Source organism: Hydra vulgaris, chromosome 08 (assembly GCF_038396675.1).
Source record: "Hydra vulgaris chromosome 08, alternate assembly HydraT2T_AEP".
Classification (NCBI taxonomy): domain Eukaryota; kingdom Metazoa; phylum Cnidaria; class Hydrozoa; order Anthoathecata; family Hydridae; genus Hydra; species Hydra vulgaris.
Window position 1 is genome coordinate 7,327,890 of NC_088927.1, and position 23,611 is coordinate 7,351,500.

General features: G+C 27.0%; 1 protein-coding gene across 7 annotated transcripts in view; it reads left to right on the forward strand.

The window, feature by feature from the left end:
• LOC100207559 (early endosome antigen 1) overlaps positions 1-15,712 on the forward strand; it is a 34,789-nt gene extending 19,077 nt beyond the window's left edge. For 5 of the 7 annotated variants that reach the window (XM_065802994.1, XM_065802992.1, XM_065802991.1 and 2 more), the window contains 4 exons: positions 13,232-13,388; positions 13,490-14,854; positions 15,049-15,254; positions 15,334-15,712. In XM_065802994.1, the coding sequence (XP_065659066.1) occupies positions 13,232-13,388; positions 13,490-14,854; positions 15,049-15,254; positions 15,334-15,438 (1,833 nt within the window). In that variant the 3' untranslated portion in view covers positions 15,439-15,712. The remainder of the gene's footprint in view (positions 1-13,231; positions 13,389-13,489; positions 14,855-15,048; positions 15,255-15,333) is intronic. The other 2 variants (XM_065802995.1, XM_065802997.1) reach the window with 1 other exon arrangement.
• The last annotated feature ends 7,899 nt before the right edge of the window (positions 15,713-23,611 follow it).

Here is a 23,611-nt window from a genome sequence, read left to right on the forward strand (position 1 = left end):
ATGCATTATAAATGTTAGATGTTATATATTTATATGCTGCAGTAACATTATTTTTGTTCTTAAAATCATCTAGATGCTGTTTCCGAGAATATTTTATATGTGTATATTTTAATAATGTTGTTTTGGATATTTTTTTAATAATTGATGCAAGAAATCAGTGTTGTTTGACAACTAGACTGAATAATGACAGCCCAAAGAGAAATATGAAATGCTAAAAGAAAACTTTTTCTGGGTGGGAAGAAATATAAAAATGTACAAATGTTATTAACATTTATTAATAAACTTTGATTAATGAACAAAAGTTTATTTTAAGGAGGAAAAAAATATAATTTATTCTTAAAGTATTGTTGAATGAGATATATAGATATTAAAAGCACAAAAAAATGCATCAGCCAAGTATAAAGTAATAGCCATAAATCTTTATCAAGTACTAAATCATCTACTATAGTTTAACTAAAGTATATAGGTCAGCAATTGCTTACTCTTTTTTCCTACACTCTACACTTTTCCTACACAAAAAGCAAAAATTAATTAAAGAAAGATTGCTGCTTCAGCTCAAACCCTTAGTCGATGTAACAGCACTTCCTTGTAGCAGCCAATTCCAAGGGTTGAGTCACTCAGTGTAGCATTACTCCTTGTATGTTTTAAAAGTATTATAAAACAATAAAAAAACAAAGACTATCAATTAAAAAAATTTTCAGTCATTACTATTGGGGTTTTTTAAAAAACTATAAAACTTAACGTACTTCTACATTATTTTAATTGTTTTAACTATTAGGCAACATTAAAATGTCACTTAATTGTTGATGCCACTTAAATGTTGTTGAAAGAGACTTTTTTTTATTATAAGTCTCTTTTGACTGTGATATAAGTACTCCTTGCATGTTCTACCTAATTGTCAGTCAATATAGCACTACTTCTTGAATGTTCTATTTGTCAGTTGCTGTAGCAGCACTCCTTACATGTTTTATCTATTTGTCAGTCTATGTAAAACACACTAAAATAAAATATAAAATAGAACAAATAAAATTTAAAAAAAAAATCAAATAAAGTATATATAAAAAAAACAGATATAATAAAAACTAAAAAAGTATAAAACATTAAAAAAATAAAAATGAACATATATATATATATATTTATATATTTATATATATATATATATATATACATATATATATTTATGTATGTATATATGTATATATATATGTATAATGTTTATATATATATATATATATATATATATATATATATATATATATATATATATATATATATATATATATATATACATATATATAATTAAAATATTTTAAATGAAAAAATACAACTTTATAATGGCATTATAAAGTTGTATTTTTTCATTTAAAATATTTTAATAATATTATTTGATCTATTTAAAAAAAAAAGATATTGATCACTCTAAAACAGAGGAGAGTTGTATTTCCAGCAGTATACAACATTTATCTATATATATCTATATATCTATATATATTTATATCTATATATCTATATATCTATATATCTATATATCTATATCTATATATATATATATATATATATATATATATATATATATATATATATATATATATATATATATATATATATATATATATATATATATAACTATGAATGCGTGTTTAGAAACATTTCTAATGTCACATTAAAACAGCCTGCTGCTAAGGGTTTAGTACAAACATCGAAAATCCTATAGTCTGCTGCCACAAAAGGATGCCGCTAAATGGACTGAGGGTTTAGCATGAAGCAGCAATATTTTCATTCATTATTCTTCATTTTTTCTTCTTTTTGTGAAAACGCCATATAAATTAATGTAACAAATATTGGGTAACAATTTATTACATAAATACACTATAGTAGAGCTGATTTAAGTGATCGCAAATTGCAATATCTGGAAACTTCTGGTCATATTTTCAGTTTTTTAAAAACCGTAACTGTTTTATAATCAAAATTCAAAAATTGTTATTTAATAAAAACTATTTATGCATTGATTTTAAAACTATGATATAAAATATCACTATAAAATATCTATTATTACTAATAAAAATTATGATTTAAACTTTATTAGTTGAATTCATTTGAATAATCATCAAATAAAACTAGAAAAATAAATCATATAGTACAATGTAGTACTAAAAAAGAAAACTCCATGATCCAGGCAGCAATAAAGGTTTTTATTCCTTGTTGGTTTCAAGTCAACCCTCATTCTACTCCATGGTTTTGTGCAGCTGCTATATCTAATTGTAATAATTTTTTCATTTTTCAAACGTGCTTGTGAACAAGATATTGCAAGAAATCAATGCAAAAAGGTGCTGTCTGATGCTAAGCTCCATCATTTTCTATTCACTAAATCTCGTATCTTATCTCATAAGCTAGGTTCTAGAGTCTTTTGAAAAATCTTTAACAGTGTATTTAACAAAGGTAGGTCTAACATTCCATCTCTCATTCATGGGACTGATCTTATTACCTTTCCCAAGGATAAGGCAGAACTATTTTCAAAGAACTTTTCTTCTTGACTCTTTAATCTTATGGTCATGCTCTTCTTTCGGTTAATTGGAATGTTTAACAATGGGTTACCATTGTTAAACATTCCATTATGTCATTGATTTTTTTGTTTGTTTAAAAATTGATTATGTAAACAAACAAAAAAATCAATGACATCATGTTCTAAAACTCAAAGGAATAAAACGCACCCAAATAAATTATCAAGTCTGTAAATTGCATCGTATATTATGAAGATTATTTGGCTTACAACAAAATAGAAAAGGCAAGCTAAAAAACTCCAACCAAAAAGTTAATTTTTCTTAGTATAGATTTATTCTTTTGTTTTTGTCAAAATTTTTTAGCCCAAATAATTTTTTTTAATCATTCTCTTTAATTTGAACACAACATGTCTCAGAGGTTTGGGATACCTTTAATGATCTTCCTGACAACCTTATATCTAAAGTGGCTCTAATTGCTAATGACTCAACTTTATACTCCTGTCTTGAAAAAAATCTTTTCTTTTCGATTGCTTAGAACATGCAGCCGATCTTTAATCTGATCTCACTTCTGTAACAGATTGGGGCTTGCAGTGGCTTGTAAATTTTCCAGTGCAGTGGCTTGTAAAAAGTCTATCAAAACTTAGTTATTTACTGCAAACAACTATGGTAATACTGTCAAAATATATTGATGACAGTAGATGGGTACCCTCTCACTGAGTCCTCTACTTTATATCTTCTTGGACTATCACTGACCTCTCATAGAAACCTTTAGTTTAACTAAAGAAATCGATTGCATCTACTAAAGTTACTTTTCTTTATTGTGCTCGCATTTTCTTACTCCTGATTCCATTCTCTAAATCTACAAATCTCATATTTACTGTTGTCATATTTAGACTAGTTCTTCTAATGATGTTCTTTTTAATTCTAGACAAGGTCTGAAAATGCATTGTAAATGTGGCAGTAACCTGCTCCATCTGCCAAGCTTGAGCCCCTTTCTCATTGAGCCCCTTTCTAAAGTTGCATCTCTTTGTTTATTCTACAAATAGAGATTTAGAAATATATAGAAATATAAAAATTTAAATAGAGAAATAGATAATTACTTTTACTATCATGGTTGCTTCTCACAGGAGCTATCATCTCTAGTTCCATCAACCAAAACTCATTCTTGTTTGACTCATCATCCAATAAAGTCTCATCCTTTCACTGTACTGTCTCTGCATGCTCTATAAACTTTTATTTGTCTAGTTTTTTCCAAACACTTCAGCTTTGGAACTTTCTCCCATTTTCATGTTTATCTGACTCGTGCAACCTAGAACTTTTCAAGTCTTCTGTCAACTGTTTCCTTACTTTTTAACTATATTCTTTATTTTCTTGCAATTCCCAACTTGATAGTGGTTGCTTGCAACCTTGTGAGTGAATCTGAATTTATATATAAAAAAAAAGCAACATATATGCATGCATAAGAAAGTGGTTAGTTAGACAATCTGAAAGGAGTAGGACAATAAGCAGCATAAACAAGCAGTTTATATATATATATATATATATATATATATATATATATATATATATATATATATATATATATATATATATATATATATATATATGTATATATATAAATATATGTATATATATATGTATATATATAAATATATGTATATATATATGTATATATATAAATATATGTATATATATATGTATATATATAAATATATGTATATATATATGTATATATATAAATATATGTATATATATATGTATATATATAAATATATGTATATATATGTATATTAGGGTGTGCCATAAAACAGCATTTTTTGAAAATATCTGATGATACCCCCAAAATGTGTTCTAAATTAAAAATAATACTAAATTTAAAAAACTTATAAATAATAAAATTTTTCAGGGGTTGCTTTTTATACAAAATGATTACTATTTTTGAATTTTTTATAAAACTGCACTTCTTTTGAGACCCAACATGATATCCTTTGAAAAAACTTTTTTTTTTCAAAATATTAGGGACCCGTTTGATGTTTAAGGATCTTGAGCTTTTTAAATTTAGTATTATTTTTATTATAATTGTAATATAATTTTAAGTTTAGTACTATTTTTATATATATTTATAAGTTTTTTAAATTAAGTATTATTTTTAATTTAGAACACATTTAGGGGGTATCATCAGACATTTTCAAAAAATGTTGTTTTATAACACACCCTAATATACACATACATACATACTTTTTTTTTATAATTTTTCAAAATTTTTAAATTAATTTATATTATCAATCACTCTCCTTTTTTGCATCCTTCAAAAATTTTGTTGCTTTATAAATTTGGATGTGGTTTTGGTTATTTGTAGTGAAGTTTTTTTTTTTTTTCTTTTAAGCAGGGTATACTAGTTATTGTTGTTGAGTCACTTTAAATTTGATGCAATAGATGCAATAATAAATTTAATTTTTTATCTTCCTTAAAATAATTCTTTTTTTCTTAATTCGTTTTTTCAAAATATTTGTTTATTGTTACCTCCTCAGAGTTTCATATTTTTCTGAGGGCTTTCATTGCTCAGTCTAGTCCAACAAATCATATTTTGAAATCATATTTCTTAATCTTGAAATCATATTTCTTGCATCAAGTAAAGCAAAAAAATATTTAAGATAACATTCTTAAATATATGCACAAAGCATTCTCAAAAACAGCAACTAAATATTTTTTCGAACAAAAATAAAGTTACTGCTAAATATAAATATATAAAATTTATAATGCATTTAAAATCAGTATTTATGATGATTTAAATGATGTTTTAATTAGATTTTTTAATTCTTTAAATCTTTTTTATATATACGATTTATTTATTACTCATAATGCTTCTTGGTTTAATAAATAAAGCTTAAATAAAAATGCTTTCCGTTGATGTATAAAATATCAACTGAATTCAAATAATGTCAGGAATATTCTGTTCACCTTTCATGGCATGAAAGTTATAGAATTTTATGTCTTTTTTTTATGTTGTAAGAATTTTGCAATTAAAGTTTTAGATAACAAATTGCAACAAAAACAAATAACTTAAAAAATTATATAAATAATATTATAAGTTTAATTATGAAACATAAAATGACATAAACGACGTATAGTTTATAATTATAAAGAATAACAGCAGTAAAAAATTTTAACAATCAAATATTGAAAGTTAAATTTTCACAACAAAAGTAAATCTTATAATTATCATTCGACAAATTGTTTTGTATCTATTTTTGTCTAAATTTGAATTATTATTTTTTTTAAAAGTCCCACAAAATAAAAAGTTATTGTTTTACCAAAATTTTTTCAAAATTTCGAGTAATTTATAAAAAAATTTACTAGAATGACTTAATGTCACTAATTATCACAGTTTTTTTATTTTTTTTTATTTTAGTTAAATGCAGAATATTATTTGTTATCAAAGTTAACCATATTTTCTATTTTTGCTAAATGTTAGTGTTAATTATAACTATATGACTAGTTATTCGTAAAAAGTTATGAAAAATTAATTTTCTTATTTGATTTTTCTTGAACACTTTAAAATATTTTGTTTAAAACATGTTTTTAAATTATCTAAAATTTGACACGTGGATTTACTTAAAAGTATGTTTTTTACTTTGTTAGTCTATTAATTTTGTTTTATTGAATTTGAAGTAAGTACATTGTTGTACTTTTGTCGATTTGCTTATTTTTGTCTTTGAAAAGAATGTGCAAGAACGGTGTGTGCACATTTGTAATGCAATTTCCCAAAAACAAGGCAAAAGTCGGCAAAGCTGATCTGCGTTAAAATGCTTAAGATAAATGCTAATTTAAAGTTTTAATTTTTTTCGTTTTTTTTATTAATTTTTTTTTTTTTTTTAATTCTACTACAACAAAAATTTAAATATTGCCTGTATAATAAATTTTAAAACATTTTTGATTTTTTTACCATTTTAAGTACAAATCAGTTTTCCTGATTATCGCTCGTTTTGGGAAATCACATCGCATAAATGCCCTCATTTAGAGAGCCTATATACTCAGAGAGTGGACATACGGAAAACAGCGGCCATGTTTTTGCCAAACTAGCGTACGACATACATGAATTCAAGTAAAATCAATTGAAACTTAAAAACATAATAAAAAACAATTTAATACATAATTTTATTTTAAATAAAAACAAAAAGTTTTAAAAAATAAAACTTTTTATGTTTTTTTTTTCAAAATTATTTTTCGACAAAAATTTATTTGGCAAATACTTAAAAAAAAACACAGCAAAAATATAGTTGTAATCTATAAAATAACTTGACAAAGTTTTTACAATTTTTTTTTATAAATTAGTTCTTAAGTTGAACCTAAACTTTTAGTGCCAATGCATGCATTGTCATACTCTTGCTGCCAAGTTCACAATAAATTTTTTTTTTTTTTTTTTTTTTTACATAATAGACGCTTTTTTTTAAGGCTAAATATTTTAAGTCTGAATGTTAAAAATCTGTTTTCTAGCTTCAATTTAATTTGATGACAATTAGGATATAAAGTTAATCTTTTAATTTGTTCATCAGTATTTATTTTTTCTATAAGCATAGTATTACAATTCTTTTGGGAAACAAGGTATGGCTCAAATGATCTGAATATTAACTCCATTTGTAAAAAAGATGCAAATGTTGTTTCATTAGCAAAAAATAAACTTCCCACTTTGTGCTCTTTGTCTATAACAAACTTTGTATAATCAGCATTTACTCTATTTTTAGAACCTAGAGATTCAAAACAAATTGTACAAATTTTTTCAATTTTTTTAACTCTAAAAATTAGGTACCCTGTAATATGAAACAAACAATTTTTCTCAGCATATCTTAGGATTAGGCTGGAGGTTTTATCCCAAACTTTGGATAACACAATGCATTCTTTCTGCTGTGGCTTAAGCACTTTACTATTAACTATATCAAGAAAACCTGATAAGAATTGACGGCCATTTACATCATAAATGCCATTTGATGATTTTTTTAAGAATTGGGAAACGCAAATAAGTTTCAAGTTATTTTTGAATTGAAGAGCTGTAGGAATTACTTGTTTTGCACGTACCAGTGAAAAAATGTTCTCTAAGCAGTCCTGGGTAAATCGTGATGTCATTAGAAAATTAAGCTTTTCTTCTAGAAGAAACTTATTTTGCAAGTTAATAACTGATGTAATTGATAATATAACACCAGATTGAATAGGTTTCCATCTTATTTTTTCACTTTGGCTTAATACTTTTAAACCACGAAATATCTTTATGACCTTATTTAAAGAAGTTATTGTTTCATTGTAAACTTTGTTATTTTTTTATGCTAAGAGCCATACATGGGTTTCGTGATATCATTAATGAAACCATTTATCAATAGTTCCTTCAAACCTAGCAGTTGTGAGCATAGATTCTTCTTTTATTTCATTTGCAATAAATTTTAATCCGCAACTTACATCATGATTTATAACAGATGTCGCTCTTGATACTTTCATTTTGTTGAAATTTTTTTCATCAAGATGATCAGATGTAAGTTTATAAGCAAACTTCAAATACATTCCTTCTTGAAAGTCTACAAGCTTGTTAAGATGTTTTGAATCTATAATTGGTGATTGAAGTTTATAATTTTCTTGAATCTTAGCTGTTATTATGAAATATTTGTTACATAAAAGAGATGTGTTTATATTCTTTAATAAATGCGGCACATCTGCTAAAAAATCAATAGTACAAGTTGGGTCACATGGGTGTTTAATTGAACTAGAAATAATGCCACTTTTAGTACAGCTAATATTAAATGAATTCCACATTGTCTAGTTGATGGCACCCATATCAGAAGTAACATTATTAATTTTTAATCTTATAAATAGGACAATGTTTTTTAAAACACCCATTAACAGAACTTCCAGTATAATAATATGCAACAGTTAGTTTCCACCTTGTAGATATTCCTCCAAGCATAAAAACTAAAGCTTAAAATGGTTAGCTTGGCCATAATGTTCAGGTAATGTAAAAAATCCATATTAAGAGCTTGTAGATGTGTCATAGTCAACACTTTCAGTTATAAACATTTAATCTAGAATTAAAATACATTCTTTTTTGTGAATTTTCATAATATTAACTTTAGTTTTCATAAAGTCAAAGACTTCTGTCAAAATGCCACTTTGAAATTTTAGATTCTCCAATCTTCGTCGAGGGTATGTAATGATGGGTATGGTAAATTTAAACAAATTAAGTTTTCATAAACAACTTTGACCACATGTAAATTTGAGTTCTAATGCTTCATTTATAGTATCATTTGACCATTTAATGAATTTCATATTTTTTCTACTTAGGGATAAAGTTTGATCTTCTTTAAATATTGTTTTGAGAACGCTAAATTTATCTCTCTTTTTAAGATTATATTTTTGAATAGCATTTACTTTTGCTTTAGATTTTAAAATGTTAATCTTTTTCTTTTGAATAATGAATTTTTTTTTAATTTCTCCAATTTTGCATTTAAATCTTGTAGAAGTGAATTTTTATCAACGTCAGTAGCACAAAATGATTCAGATACTTCATTGTTATTTACTTCAATGAAAATATTTTCCGCGACTTCTTCACTTTCTATACAACTAATTTTCATTTTTTTTGGTATTGGAAAGATGTTTGACTAGATTTTTTTGCTTACGTTTTGATCTAGCGAGGTTAAAGATAGTAGGAATTGCATTAAGTTTGAGTTTTCTTGATCCATCTTCTCTGGTCTTTTCCCATTGATCAGCATCAAAGTGTACCTAAATAAAAAAATTGATCGAATATTATTTATTTGCATTGATTCTACAATAAATCATTTTTAGGATGAATTACATAATGTTTTGTTATGCTTACTTCACATAAAAAGCTTGTGTTTGTAGGTATTCTGTTAAGTCGTTTAACTTTAGAAGTACAAATAGCCCTCTGTTTTTCATTTTTCGGGAAGCATTTCATAAAAAATCCTTTCTCAGGTCTGTTATGGCAGCCTACTGCAGCACAACCAGGTATACTTTTACAAATATTTAATAAAATTTTTGTTTATTAAGTATTTGTAAAAGTATACCTTATTAAATTAGTTGTTGTTATTCGCAGTTAGTATTTTTGGCAAAAACATGGCGTCGAAAATCATATAAATCGAACAACCAATCAAAAACGATCACACGTATTTCCGCGCTCTGAGCATATATAGTAGGGTGGAGTGAATTTTTTTTTTTTTTTACAATTCATTTAGCCTGGGTGTGCAAAAGTTGCCTATTCATTTCAGAAATACTCTGGAAAAATATCAATGCTCTAGGAAATTTTCTTGAGGTGCCTCCAGACCTTTAAAATTTTAATGGGTCCCTAATATTATTTAAAAAAAGTTTTTCAAAAGTATGTCATGTTGGGTCTCAAAAGAAGCAAAATTTTATAAAAATTTCAAAAATAACAATTATTTTTTTAAAAAAATTGTTATTTCATAGTTTATTGCAGAAAAAATGACCTTTTAAACTAAAAATGAAAAAAGTTTATTTTTATGATAATATTTTCAAAAAAATCTTAAATAAAAATTTTTTTATAAAATAATTGTTATTTTTGAAATTTTTATAAAATTTTGCTTCTTTTGAGACCCAACATGACATACTTTTGAAAAACTTTTTTTTATATAATATTAGGGACCCATTAAAATTTTAAAGGTCTGGAGGCACCTCAAGAAAATTTCCTAGAACATTGATATTTTTCAAGAGTATTTCTGAAATAAATAGACAACTTTTGCACGCCCAGGCTAAATGAATTGTAAAAAAAACTAAAATTCACTCCACCCTAATATATCTCTCCCTAATATATCTCATATAGGCTCTACTATATCCACCCTAATATATCTCATATAGGCTCTCTACCCTCATTGTGTTTCGTAACATTCTGGAATGACGTCTTGTTTGAGCATAAGTTTTATCTTTTCGATGTTTTTTTATTCTACGTTTTTGAACTAGTTTACAAAATAAAAGATCTTATAAAATTTATGTCGAAAAAGTTATTTACTATTCTTAATAACAGAATAATTGAAGTTAAATATTTATTATACTACATTTTGAGATTATTTGAAATAGTATTTTATAATACAGTAAAGTGATATTTTTACATATAAAACATCGAAATTATGGCGACAAACGACATAAATTATTTTCCTTGTAAGTGTGTATGAATTTCATTGCTAAGTTTAAAATTTGACGTCAATAATTGCGCTTCTTTATTTTGAACTGTGTTTCTCTGTCATAAGCATATAAGCCTTTGACATGTCATGTTTTTTGTTTTTGTTTTTTTGTTTAAACTACTTGACTAATTATCTCAATATTTTGATTTTTCGATTTGAATGAATTAATCTGCTATTTGTAATTGGCATTCATTATCGTTATAATTAAATCAAGCGGTTTAAAAGTCTTTGATGTTTTGTTATGGTGTTTAAAAATGTTTAATGGTGTTTTAAAAAAGTAGTGATATAGCTATTAATGTATACGAGCCTTGTTTCGATTTTATTTTGAAAAATATTTAAACTCTTTATTAATAAACAAACGGGGGAAACAAAATAGTTAATACTGCTTGTAATATAAGATTTGACTGCGTTGGAATGCGTTCATTCTTTGTCTTTGATCTTTCAAAAATATTTAATGTTGTTTTAAAAAAAATATATGCAGAAAAACTTGAAAAAGTTTTTTTTGGGTATTTTTCTGTTTAAATGTATTGATATATTATTAATAGATGGAATTAAAAAATATTGCGTACGATGATCAAGTACAGAATAAAAAGTTTAAATAAATGCATCAAAGTTTTGGTTTTTTTATTGAGTTTTTTGTTCTTGATATTATTTGCAGATGCAGTAAACAATTATTTTGAGCATTGTCAACGTTCTTTTTTGACGAGTTTTTTTGTATGAGTTTTGTCACCTAGTTGTGGCTAAGTGAAAAAAGACAATTTTTGCAAACATAAAAAAATGCATAGGTATAAATCTGTCATTTCTTGCTTAAAAGTTACACCATGTGTTGGTTTCATGCAATGTTTTGGAATCATTTTTATTGAAAACGCACTTGTCTTTCAAGTTTATATAAAATTTTAACGACTTGTGCATTCGCTTATATAATAATCATACGGCTATATCAATCTGTTAACCATTAATTGCGTCATTTAACATAATCAACGTTAAATGTTTTTTAAATAGCTTTTAATATAGTTCTGCATCGACTGTTTTAGTTTTAAGATCGTTTCACTAAAATTAGAAACAGCGTCGCAAAACAATTTTTTTAAATAATAAAAAATAATAATAAAAACTTATTTAAAAATGAAAAAATGGAAAATTATAAATTTAAAAAAATATATTAATAAAAACTAACTAAAAAAATAAAGTTACAGAAATCAAAAAAATTTAAAAAATGTAATAAAGTTTTGATAAAATTAAAATTGCTATTTTGATAAAATGACCAAAGTTTTAACGTTTATTGTATTTTCAGTTTTAATGCAGAATCATTAATTTTGTTTAGTGGCTCAATTTATTAGCCCTTATCTTCAATTTTTGTATGCAATTTAGGCTATTTTTATTCTGCAGATTTTACTTTCAACATTTTTTTAAATACAAGCGCAAATGAAAATTAAAAACATTTTGATTTTAAATGTTTATTTTAGAAGTTTTTTAATTATGATATTTTAATTCTTAAAGATAATTGCATGTCTGCTATGCAACATTTTAGTCTGCTTTGCAAATTAAATTGTCATAACATCCAATTTGTAGTTTAATAGCATCAAAATGTTTTAATCGGCGTATGATAGAATATTATGTTTAATTATCCAAGCGAATGTTACCGCAAATATTACAAACTGCGTGGTAAAATTTATGTCAAATTCAACTCAAAATTTAAATTCATCTAGAACTTTTTGTTTTGTATCTTCAGGTATTTTTTTGTATAGTATTCCTAATGTTTGCTTTAAGATTCCATCCTTTAAATTTATTGCCAGAGCAGAAAAAAATATGTCGGTTGGATGATATTTCTAATATATTGCACATGCGCAAACAGAGCGTGTGGTTGTAATTCGTTTAAAGATGATTCCGTTTCCTAGACGAAGAATCGTACCTCGACCAAAACTTTTTAAGGTATGCCAAAACTGATGAATTTTTTTTTACTAAACTAATACTTGTTAATTTTTTATAAGATCAGAAGCGCTCCATATCCTTAATAAAAACTTTGCAAAATACAAGCGTTTAAACTGGCATATATCAAACTTTTTTTTTTTTTTTTTTTGCGTGTTTTAAATTTCGCTGTTTTTTTATAAAAACTTTTTTTTTGGTGTTTGACCAGAGCTTATTTCACAAACATCTGTTAGTTCAAATATTTATATGTAAATCACTAAACAGCTACGTTATTTGTGATTGTCAGTTGTTTTTATATATAAAAACAAACTGTAAATTATGATTTTCCTTCTTTTCAAGATTTACCAGAAATATTTTAGGAATTAACTTTCAAATCGTTTTAATTATATTATTTCTAAATCGCTCAAAGTTTTATTTCTAAAAAATTTATCTTTTTAAATTATCAAAGTTATCTTTAATGTTATTAAAAGGATTAATACCTCGGAATTTTTTCCAAAACGTTATTATTGGTATTTGAATTATTAATCAAAAACTTGTTATTACGATTGATCAACATTAGTGTTGCCATCCAAGGTAGATTATTTTTATGCGTGAACTTTGATTTTTAAGGATGGCTCTTTGTCGACAGGATTGCATTCTTCAAATGAGTTGGAAGAATTAAAGTTAAGTTATGAAACCAAGATTCAGATTTTAAATGAGGAACATGAAGATCAGTTAGATCAAGTGAGACGAGATATGGCAATTATAGTGTCTTCTATAACTCAAGGTTTGTTTTTGGTTTACGTATATAATTTTAGTTTAAATATTTTAGCCAAAAAAAAATTTTTTTTTGCTCAGAAATTATTTTATATTTTTTCCTTACAAAAGGAAGATCTTCTGATACTATAATGGAGCTGCAGGCGCGTATCAAAGAGATGGAAATGGATATGGAGGACATGCGTGCTGATCGAATTGCAGAGATTGAAGAGTTTCGGCTAAATTTAAAACGTGCCGAGTCAGCAACTTTTTTTGCAAACAGACGTAACGAAGATATGGGGTCGAAGATCTACAATATGCAAAATGAAATGGAAGAAATGGAGCGCAAGCATCAGGTGATTGTCCAATCGTATCAAGAAAAGCTCGAAAGTTTAGGTGTAGATGTTAATGTAACTGGAGATGCAATGAAATTTCACAAAGAGCTTGAAGAGAAAAATAAACAACTACAGTTAGCTCTTGATAAAATCTGTAAAGAGCGTGATTTAGAGATGGATGCCTTTGTTCTGCGTTTGCAAGAGGAAAAGCGACAAGCTATTCAAGAAGCAACGGATAATACATTGCGCCTCGAGGAGTTAATTGACGAAATGAAAAACACTCATGAACGGGAAAAGAAAGAAATGCAACAGTCTCTTTTGCCAGAACGCAGTGAGTGCTCTGTTCTAAGAAAACGAATTGAAGAACTTGAACTTACATGCGAAAGCCTTAAAGAAGAGTATGAATTAGAGATTGAAGAACTAACTAAAGAGCACAAAAAGGAGGTGGAGAAGCTGCGTTTATTTTACGAAAAAGAAATAGCTGAAGTTAAGCGCGGGCCTTCTCTTCGTAAAACATCTGTTGATCATGGCTCTTTAACAAAAAGTATTTTAAAAGAACAAAAGGAAAAACATGATAAGGAAATGGAAAATTTACGTCAAAGTTTTGATTTAGAACGGCGACAGGCAAAGATTGTGCAAGAACGTGAAATCGACGATATTAGAATGCAATACGATGAGAAATTAAAAATGAGTTATCAAGATGGAATGCGTCGACAAAGTGTTTCTGAAAGAAAGTCTGACGCCACTAAAATACGCGAACTTATAAGTGAAAAAGACAATTTAGCTACTAAGCTACTCGAGTTAGAAATAAAATACGACAAGGAAACGAAAGCATATTTAGAGAAAATAAAGAACTTAAATGCAACTATTGAAGAATTGAAAGGCAATAATTCAAATAAAAAATTAAATAGCGATGGTTCGTCAAAGATTTCGTTAACATTAGATGAAGACGAGCAGAAAAAGCTTGAAGAAATTCAAGAACAAATTAGACGATACGAAAGAAGAATAGATTATTATCAACAGAAATCTTTGCGTGAAAATAGCGCGGAAAGCGAACGCGTTAGCGAATTACAATCTGACGTAGTAAATTTACATAATGAAATGGAGACTATAAAAAATAACCGAAGAAAAGCTGTATACGAAAAAGAAAAAAAAGAAAAACGTAAATATTTTTATTTTAATTTATTATCTAGTTTGTTCAAATTAACTTCAGCGTTTATGCTATATTTGTTTGAGCTTACTTTGTTCCGTTTCATTTTTTTCATATATCGGGTTTGTGTTGTAATGTAGTTTGTAACCTATAGACATCAAAATGTATTATTATCTAAACTTTACGCTTGTTGGGTTTCCTTTTAGCTTCAATTGGAAAACAAGGAAGGCGCAATACTGATAGTTCAGCTTTGCGTCGTCACACAGATACAGAGGCCGATAAGTATAATCCTAAAAAAGAACGTGATCCGCGTCAAAGGTGGTCCGATCTTGAAGAACGCACTGAAGTTATTACTAGATCTATTAGCGAATTGGACGGGAAGCGTAATCCTAGACTTACTACTACGGTAACGGTAAAATTATTTATAAAAATGCACACATCATTTTAGACTTTTAGAGTTTAATAAAATGAATTTTTTAACTTTTTTACAGAAAGCTGAAGGGAAGTCAGGTACTGTACTAGCTCGAAAAACTTTATGGGAAAATATTATTGAAGAGCCAAAACCTCGTAAAACAACCAACTCGGATGTAAAATAATCTTGTTTTGCATTTTGTCTAGTAACGTCGGTGGTTGTTACACCGTACGATGAGGTATGAGGAGAAAACTATGCTGGTAAAATTTCTCCGCTCTTTTCGCGCTAATACCTGTACTTAAGTTTACATAAAGAAAAGGTTGTGCGTTGCTAAGGAATCTACTGGACAGTTACATTATTCTCAAATGCTGTTATTATTAGTACCTGACTCTGTAAACGGTTATTTGCAATTTTTTTTTTTTTTTTTTTTTTTTGTGTTAAATAAAAACGAGATTTTATACAAGGTCGCCGGTCTGTAATTTTGTAAGTGGTTGCCGATTATTTCTTCATAATACTCGTCCCCAAGCGAGAACAAGTTGCGCAGTATTTAGAAACAGGTTTTTTAGAATTTTTGATTACATGTTTTATCGTTTCTATTTTTATTATGTGCGTGCGAGAATGGGAGTATGTGTGTGTGTGCGCGAGAGAGAGAGCTTGTGTATTTTTTCAATAAATTCGGTGGTCATTTTCTTTGCGTTACATATGCACTTTTTCGCGAAAAATTCGAATATTTTTATTTTTGCACTCTCTATGAGCCTGCGTTTTGTTTGGTTTCAACAGCCATTTTTTTTAATATACATATATAAATATATTATAAATATATTTGTTTTTTTATTTTTTTATATATGTACATAGCACATCTTTTGTGATTACAGAATATTTAAATGTTCTCGGCATTTCCGGTGAATTAGCTTAGTTACTAATATTGTTTTATTCTTTTCTAATTCGTTTCTGAAATTCACTCTATTTTTTAGCGTTAATAAGTTATTAGTAATGTTGTTAAACATCTATACAGGTGTATAAGTTTCTTGTACAAACATGATAATGGCTGGTCATTGTTACATGGTCATTAAAAATTGTTAGAAATGTAAAGTACGTTTAGAAAGTTATTTACAAGAAAAAATATGCCCAATATTTTTATTCTTTCGTACTTGTTGTTTTAAAATTTTTATTGCAAAATTTAAACTAATTGTATCATAAACAAGGATTGGTTTTATAAAGAAAAGGAATTCTAAAAATTAAACTTTACTAGGCATAAATTATACAGCTAAAAGATCTATTTTTTGATCACATGAATTTAACTTCGGCTGCTTTTTACCTTAATTCTTTTCCATCGACTAGATTTAGGCATTATTGAAAATTAATAGAATCAGTTCATGAATTAAAGTTTTAATCAGAAAAAACTAGTGACAAAATCAAAATTATGTATACAGTTTATCTGTATTTTTGTAAACAATTTAGTTTAAAATTAACTTGAACCTTTTTTTAATAAAAACTGCCACTGAATAATATAAAGGAATAATATAAAATCTTATTCAGTGGCGGATCCAGTACTTTTTAATCTTGATTTATCTTGAGATAGGAAACTTCCAGACTTGGAGCTAACTCCAAACATTTATATTTTTATACTTATGTCAAATAATGAGGGTTTGCAAAAAATTGCGATGATTGGAGGCTGCAAACAAAAAAGCCCCAAAAATTTTGCAACCTGCCCTAAACGTGAGAGCAACAAGTTGATGAAATATTTTTTGCACTATTCTCAACTAGGCTTATATTCATCGATAATTTTTAAGTTTCATAGTATTATCTCTCAGCGTTCAAAAATTATGACCATATAAAATTACAAGCCCCTCAAATTGAGGGGGGTTTAAACTTTATATGGTCATAATTTTTGAACGCTTAGAGGCAATACTATGAAACTTAAAAATTACCGATGAATATAAGTGATAGTTAGTGATAGTGATGAATATAAGTGAAATTTAGTGATAACACAAACAAAATTTACGAAGATTTTTTTAATACATTTTACTCAGTTTATGATGCCAGTTTTCCTTTAGATGAAAAAACATTAAATCAAAAAAACATTAATTCTCCCTGGATTACCAAAGGTTTAAAAAAATCATCAAAAGTTAAGCAGAAACTATACATAAAATATCTAAAAAACAAATCATTCGCCAACGAGAAAATATACAAAGACTACAAAAATCTTTTCGAAAAAGTTCGAAAAAACTTAAAAAAAATATTACTATTCTAAAATTCTCAATAAAGCCAAAAATACTTGTACACGCTCCTGGGAAATAATAAAAGAAATTATCGGTAAATCAAAGCCATGCTCAGGTTCCCTGCCACACATGATCAAAGTAGATAACAATAATATAATTAATTCTCAAACAATTGCTCACGAATTTAACAAATTCTTTGTTGAAATTGGCCCTAAACTATCTAAATTAATTCCTTACACTGAAGCATCATTTAAAGATTTTCTAGTACCGATGGATAATTGCATTCACTCGGATGAGTTATCTAAAGAGTTACTACTTGATGAGTTCGAAGAAGGCTTTAAAACACTAAAAAAAGTAAAGCAGTTGGACCGGACGAAATCAATGGTAACATAATTTTAGATTGCTTTGAACAATTAAAATATATTCTTTTAAAAATCTTTAAATCATCAATCAAACAAGGAGTCTTTTCTGATCAATTGAAAATTGCTAAAGTTATTCCACTATTTAAAGGTGGTGACAAATCTTTCTTTTTTTTGACTTGCGGCATTGAACAAGCAAGACGTGTTTATCGAGCGATTAGTTATTTACAAAATGGAAGTTATGATGAAAAATATAGAAAAACTAATAAGCACCAAACTTGATGAGCAAAAAAAAGGCATTTTAACTGAAACTGCTATACTTTTAAAAAATCAGGAAAAGATATTTACCGATATTTTAAGTGCGAATTTAAAAATAATAACCGATCGACTTGACAAACTTGAAAACGAGTTTAATAAAAACAAATCGAAACTTGTAATTGTTGAAAAAGACATCAGTGATTTAAAGGAAAGTATTAACTTTCAGGAAGAAAACTTTTTAAATAAAATATTACAAACAAACAGTTTGTTAGACATAATTGGCAATTTAAAAAACAAATTTAATTACTTGGAAAAACGTTCACGACAGGATAACCTAAGAATTGATAATTTAACTGAGCTGCCCACTGAAACTTGGAATGATCGTGCAAATGAGCTTAAAAATATATTTATAAACAAGCTGGGAATCTCCGAGGAAATAATAGTTGAAAGAGCTTATCGTATCGGGAAAATAAAAGAAGATAAATCTTCACGAACCATGATTATTAAATTATTAGACTTTTAAAATAAAAATAAAACATTAACATCAGCAAAAAAACTCAAGGGAACGGGTATTTTCATTAACGAAGACTTCTCGAATGAAACAATGGAGATTAGGAAAAAGCTTTGGGAAGAAGTCAAACGGCTACGCAAAGAAGGTAAATACGCTATTATCAAATATGATAAAATATTTGTCAGAGAACTTCGTAAATAGCAGAATGTTTGCAAAAAAATAAAATAAAAAAAAACAAACCGCAATCTTTGTAATTAAATTATGTAAACCGACAAAATGGCAATCGAACAATAGAGTTTGAAACCCATTACTCTCATTATTTTAAAACCGCAAATAATATTTTACCCAACGATTTTTATCACGCAGATAAAAAAATATTTAACGAAAAATGTTGTAATACAGAATATTTTGAAATTGATACTTTTAAATCCCAATTCAAACAAGGTAATGAAAATTTTACAGTTATTCACATTAACATAAGAAGTATTAACTCAAATATCGACAAATTGAAAAGTTTTCTTTTAGAATGTAATTATTCATTCAGCATGATTTGTATTACAGAAACGTGGTGTACTGACGAATTTTCTCAAGCAAGTTCAAACCTTCAAATTACTAACTACCACACGATTTCTTTTGAAAGGAAAATACCCAAAAGAGGAGGGGGAATTTTAGTTTATATTCGGAATGATTTTGAAAAAAAAATTAGAAACGACCTCTCGTTCTCCGATGCCGATAATGAGGCCTTCACCATAGAAATAATCAATAAAAATAAAAAAAACATTCTAGTAACTACTTGTTACAGGCCACCTGATGGCAATATTATCAAATTTTCTAACTATCTGAACCAAATCTTTATAAAACTCAACAATGAAAAAATATATATATTTTGCATAGGAGACATGAACATAGATTGTTTAAAATACAATGAAAACAATAACATTAAAATTTTCTTTGATAATTTGTTTCAGCTCGGTATATTCTCATTAATTAATAAACCCACCAGAGTCACTTCAACCTCAATTACAGCCATAGATAATATACTGACCAACTCATTTTTAGACATATCTTTAAAAACAGGAATATTTAAAATTGATATATCATACCACTTTCCAATATTCTTCTCACTTACACAAAACTCTCCCTCATTAAATAATTCAAAAATTAAAACATATAAAAGAAAAATTAACAAATCTTCGATTCACAAATTTAAAGAAACTTTATCAAAAACAAATTGGTCAAATGTTTATGAACAATGCAACCGAGGACTTACAAATACTGCTTATAATATATTTATTGATATTTTTCTTGAGCACTACAATAAACACTTTCCAATTATTGAAAAAGAAATAAAAGTTAAATATTTGAAATGTCCATGGATAACTAACGGAATAAAGAAATCGTCAAAGAAAAAACAAAAACTATACATTAAATATTTAAAAAATAGAAACGAAAAAAATCTTACTGTCTATAAACAATACAAAAACCTTTTTGAAAAAATTAAAAGTAAATCAAAAAAAAATCTATTATTCTAAACAATTACAAAAACACAATGGTAGCATTAAAAAAACATGGGAAATTATGAACGATATTATCGGAAAAACCAAAACTAAATCCGAAATGTTACCCTCCAGAATTGCGGAAAATGGAATTGAGTATACAGATAAAGAAATCTCCGACAAATTTAATAACTTTTTTGTAAATATCGGTCCTAACCTGGCATCCAAGATAAACAACTCGAACAATTCATTTAATAACTATTTTACTGACCATACTAGTTCATTTTCTGAGAGTGACCTAAAATTGGAGAAATTTGAAGAAGCAAAAAAATCAATCAGAAAAAACAAAGTTCCGGGCATCGATGACATTTCCAGCAATGTAGTATATGATATTTTATTCATTGTAGCAGATACTTTATTTAATGTTTTCAAGTCATCAATTAGAACTGGAGTTGTTCCAAACAAATTAAAAATTGCGAAGATTTTACCTGTATTTAAAACTGGAGACACGGCATTGGTAACCAATTATAGACCTATCTCAATTCTTCCAGTGTTTTCCAAACTCCTGAAAAGAATAATGTACAACCGACTTTATAAATATTTAGCAGACAATAAAATTCTAAGTGAATGTCAATACGGCTTTCAAACTAATCATTCTACGGAACATGCAACCTTAGACCTAATGGACAACATTAGCTCGTCATTTGATAAAGGAAAATTTGTATTGGGAGTTTTTATCGATCTTACAAAATCTTTCGATACTGTCAACCATAAAATTCTGCTCGAAAAAATGAGAAAATACGGTATAAAAAATCAAACTAATAAATGGTTCACTAATTATTTAAATAACAGGCAACAATGTGTTATTATAGACGGTATCACTAATACGGAGTTATTGAAAATCAAATGCGATGTCCCCCAGGGATCTATTCTTGCACCTTTATTATTCCTTATCTACATTAACGATCTTCCTAAAGCCTCTACATATCTCGATTGTATAATGTTTGCAGATGATACCAATCTGTTCTATTCATCTACCTCTATCAATGACCTCTTTGATAAAGTCAACTTTGAACTTCAAAATCTTAAAACATGGTTCAGTGCTAACAAGTTATCATTAAACGCGCAAAAAACTAAATATATTTTATTTCACTCAAAGAAACAGAAGAACAAACTACCATCAATTCTACCGACACTAAGTATTGACTACAAAAAAATTGAAAGAACCCAAACAATTAAATTTCTTGGTGTGATTATTGACGAAAATGTTTTATGGACAGCTCATATAAATGCCATCAACACTAAAATATCTAAAAGTATTGGTATACTTTTTAAAGCTAGACCATTTTTATCGCAAAAAAATCTAAAACTTCTTTACTTTTCCTTTATACATAGTTATCTCACATATGCCAACATAGCCTGGGGAAGCACACACAAGACAAAATTAATATCTCTTTATCGACGACAAAAACATGCTTCTAGAATAATACATCATAAAAACAAACTGACCCACGCTAAACCCCTATTAAAAGAAATGAAAGCACTAAACATTTACTAAATTTATATCTACGCTATAATTTTGTTCATGCTTAAATACAAACTTTGATTAGTTCCAAACCGATTCACAGGAAACTTCTTTCAATCTAATATCAACAAATTTAACACAAGAGTAATTTTATTGTACCCCTGGTAACTTTATTGTACCCCTAAAAAAAAAAAGTTCTCAATTTTCTATTTCTTATCGTGGCCCATATTTATTCAACAAATTAATTCCGAATTTTATCTCGATTTCTCTCCCAGGCAATATAACTTCTTTAAAGTCGAAACTCAAAAATCATGTTCTTAATATGGATAATTACCTAGAAATGTTCTAGTTCTGATGGTAAATCAAAATTTACGCTCAAATTAAAATAATCAGCAATCAAATACATATGGAAAATGTAAATTTTTGTTTAACAAATAAAGCTAGTATTATTATTACAAACCTCAACACTAACACAAAACATAGTTCAATTAAAAAGAAAAGAAAAAAAAGTTTGCAATAATAACATGTAAAACATTTCTTTAATGAGAATCACATTGTTTATATGTGTGCTGTACGCAATACCTCAAGGTTCTCGATGATAAGACTAATCTCAGTCTTCTACGAGTTCCCTACAACAACAAAACCCTTCTTATCAAGTCATAGCATACCTAATTATTGCTTCCTATACTTAACGGTATTTTGTAAAATGTATTTTTTTTTTTTTGTTTAAGAAGTACAGTTTCTTTATAATATTGCAGTGTAAAAAATTTGTAATTAATATGTAGTTGTGAAAATTTAAATAAAAAAAAAAAAAAAAAAATCTGACATTAGTAATTACCGGCCTATCTCTACCTTATCTATATTTTCAAAAATACTAGAAAGAATCATGTTCAATAGAGTATTTAATTATTTTAGTTTAAGTAATTTATTATATAACAATCAGTTTGGCTTTAAAAATAATAACTCAACCAAGCATGCAATTATTCAGTTGGTACGTGAGGTTTCCAATTCTTTTGAAAAATCTCAATTTACATATGGAACTTTTATCGATCTTTCAAAAGCATTTGATACTGTGGATCATGATATTTTGCTTTATAAACTTAATTATTACGGAATAAATGAAAGAGTTAGTAAATGGCTTCAAAGTTATTTATCCAACAGAAAACAATTTGTTACTTGTCATGAACTTAATCATACACAGTTTTTAAATGTTTCCTGTGGTGTTCCGCAAGGTTCCATTTTAGGCCCTCTTTTGTTCTTAATATATATCAACGACTAGCATAAAGCATCAAATCTTCTAAGTATTATGTTTGGTGATGACACAAACTTATTTCTCTCTAACAGTGACATCTACCTACTATTCTCCGTTATGAACAAAGAACTTCAAAACATATCTAAATGGTTTAAAAGTAACAAATTAACATTAAATGTAAACAAAACATGGATTTTTTTCCACCTGCTCTCCAAAAAATGTTCTCTTCCCCAAAATTTACCAAAATTTTTTATTGACCATAATGAAATAAAAAGAGATTCTGTAACTAAATACCTGGGGGTTTTCATTGACGAGAACATCTCATGGAGACATCATATTAACTATGTCTGCTCGAAAGTTTCAAAAAGTATTGGAATTCTATATAAGGCGCGTACTCATTTAGATAAAAATAATTTAACTAAACTTTATTATTCTTTTATTCATAGTTATATAAGTTATGGAATTATTGCCTGGGGTAGTACTGATCAAAGCAAATTGCAATGTCTCCATCGCCGTCAGAAGCATGCGATCCATGTAATTAATTTTGCGGATCAGATCTCAAATTCCTCAATATTTTTCAATCAAATGAAAATCCTCGATATTTATAAACTAAACGTATAAAAATTTATCTTTTGTTTATATGTGGAAGTATGACTTATCTCCTTTAATTTTTAAAGACCTTTTTATTTTGAAACCTTTAAGCAAGTTTAACATGAGGAATAATAACTACTTAA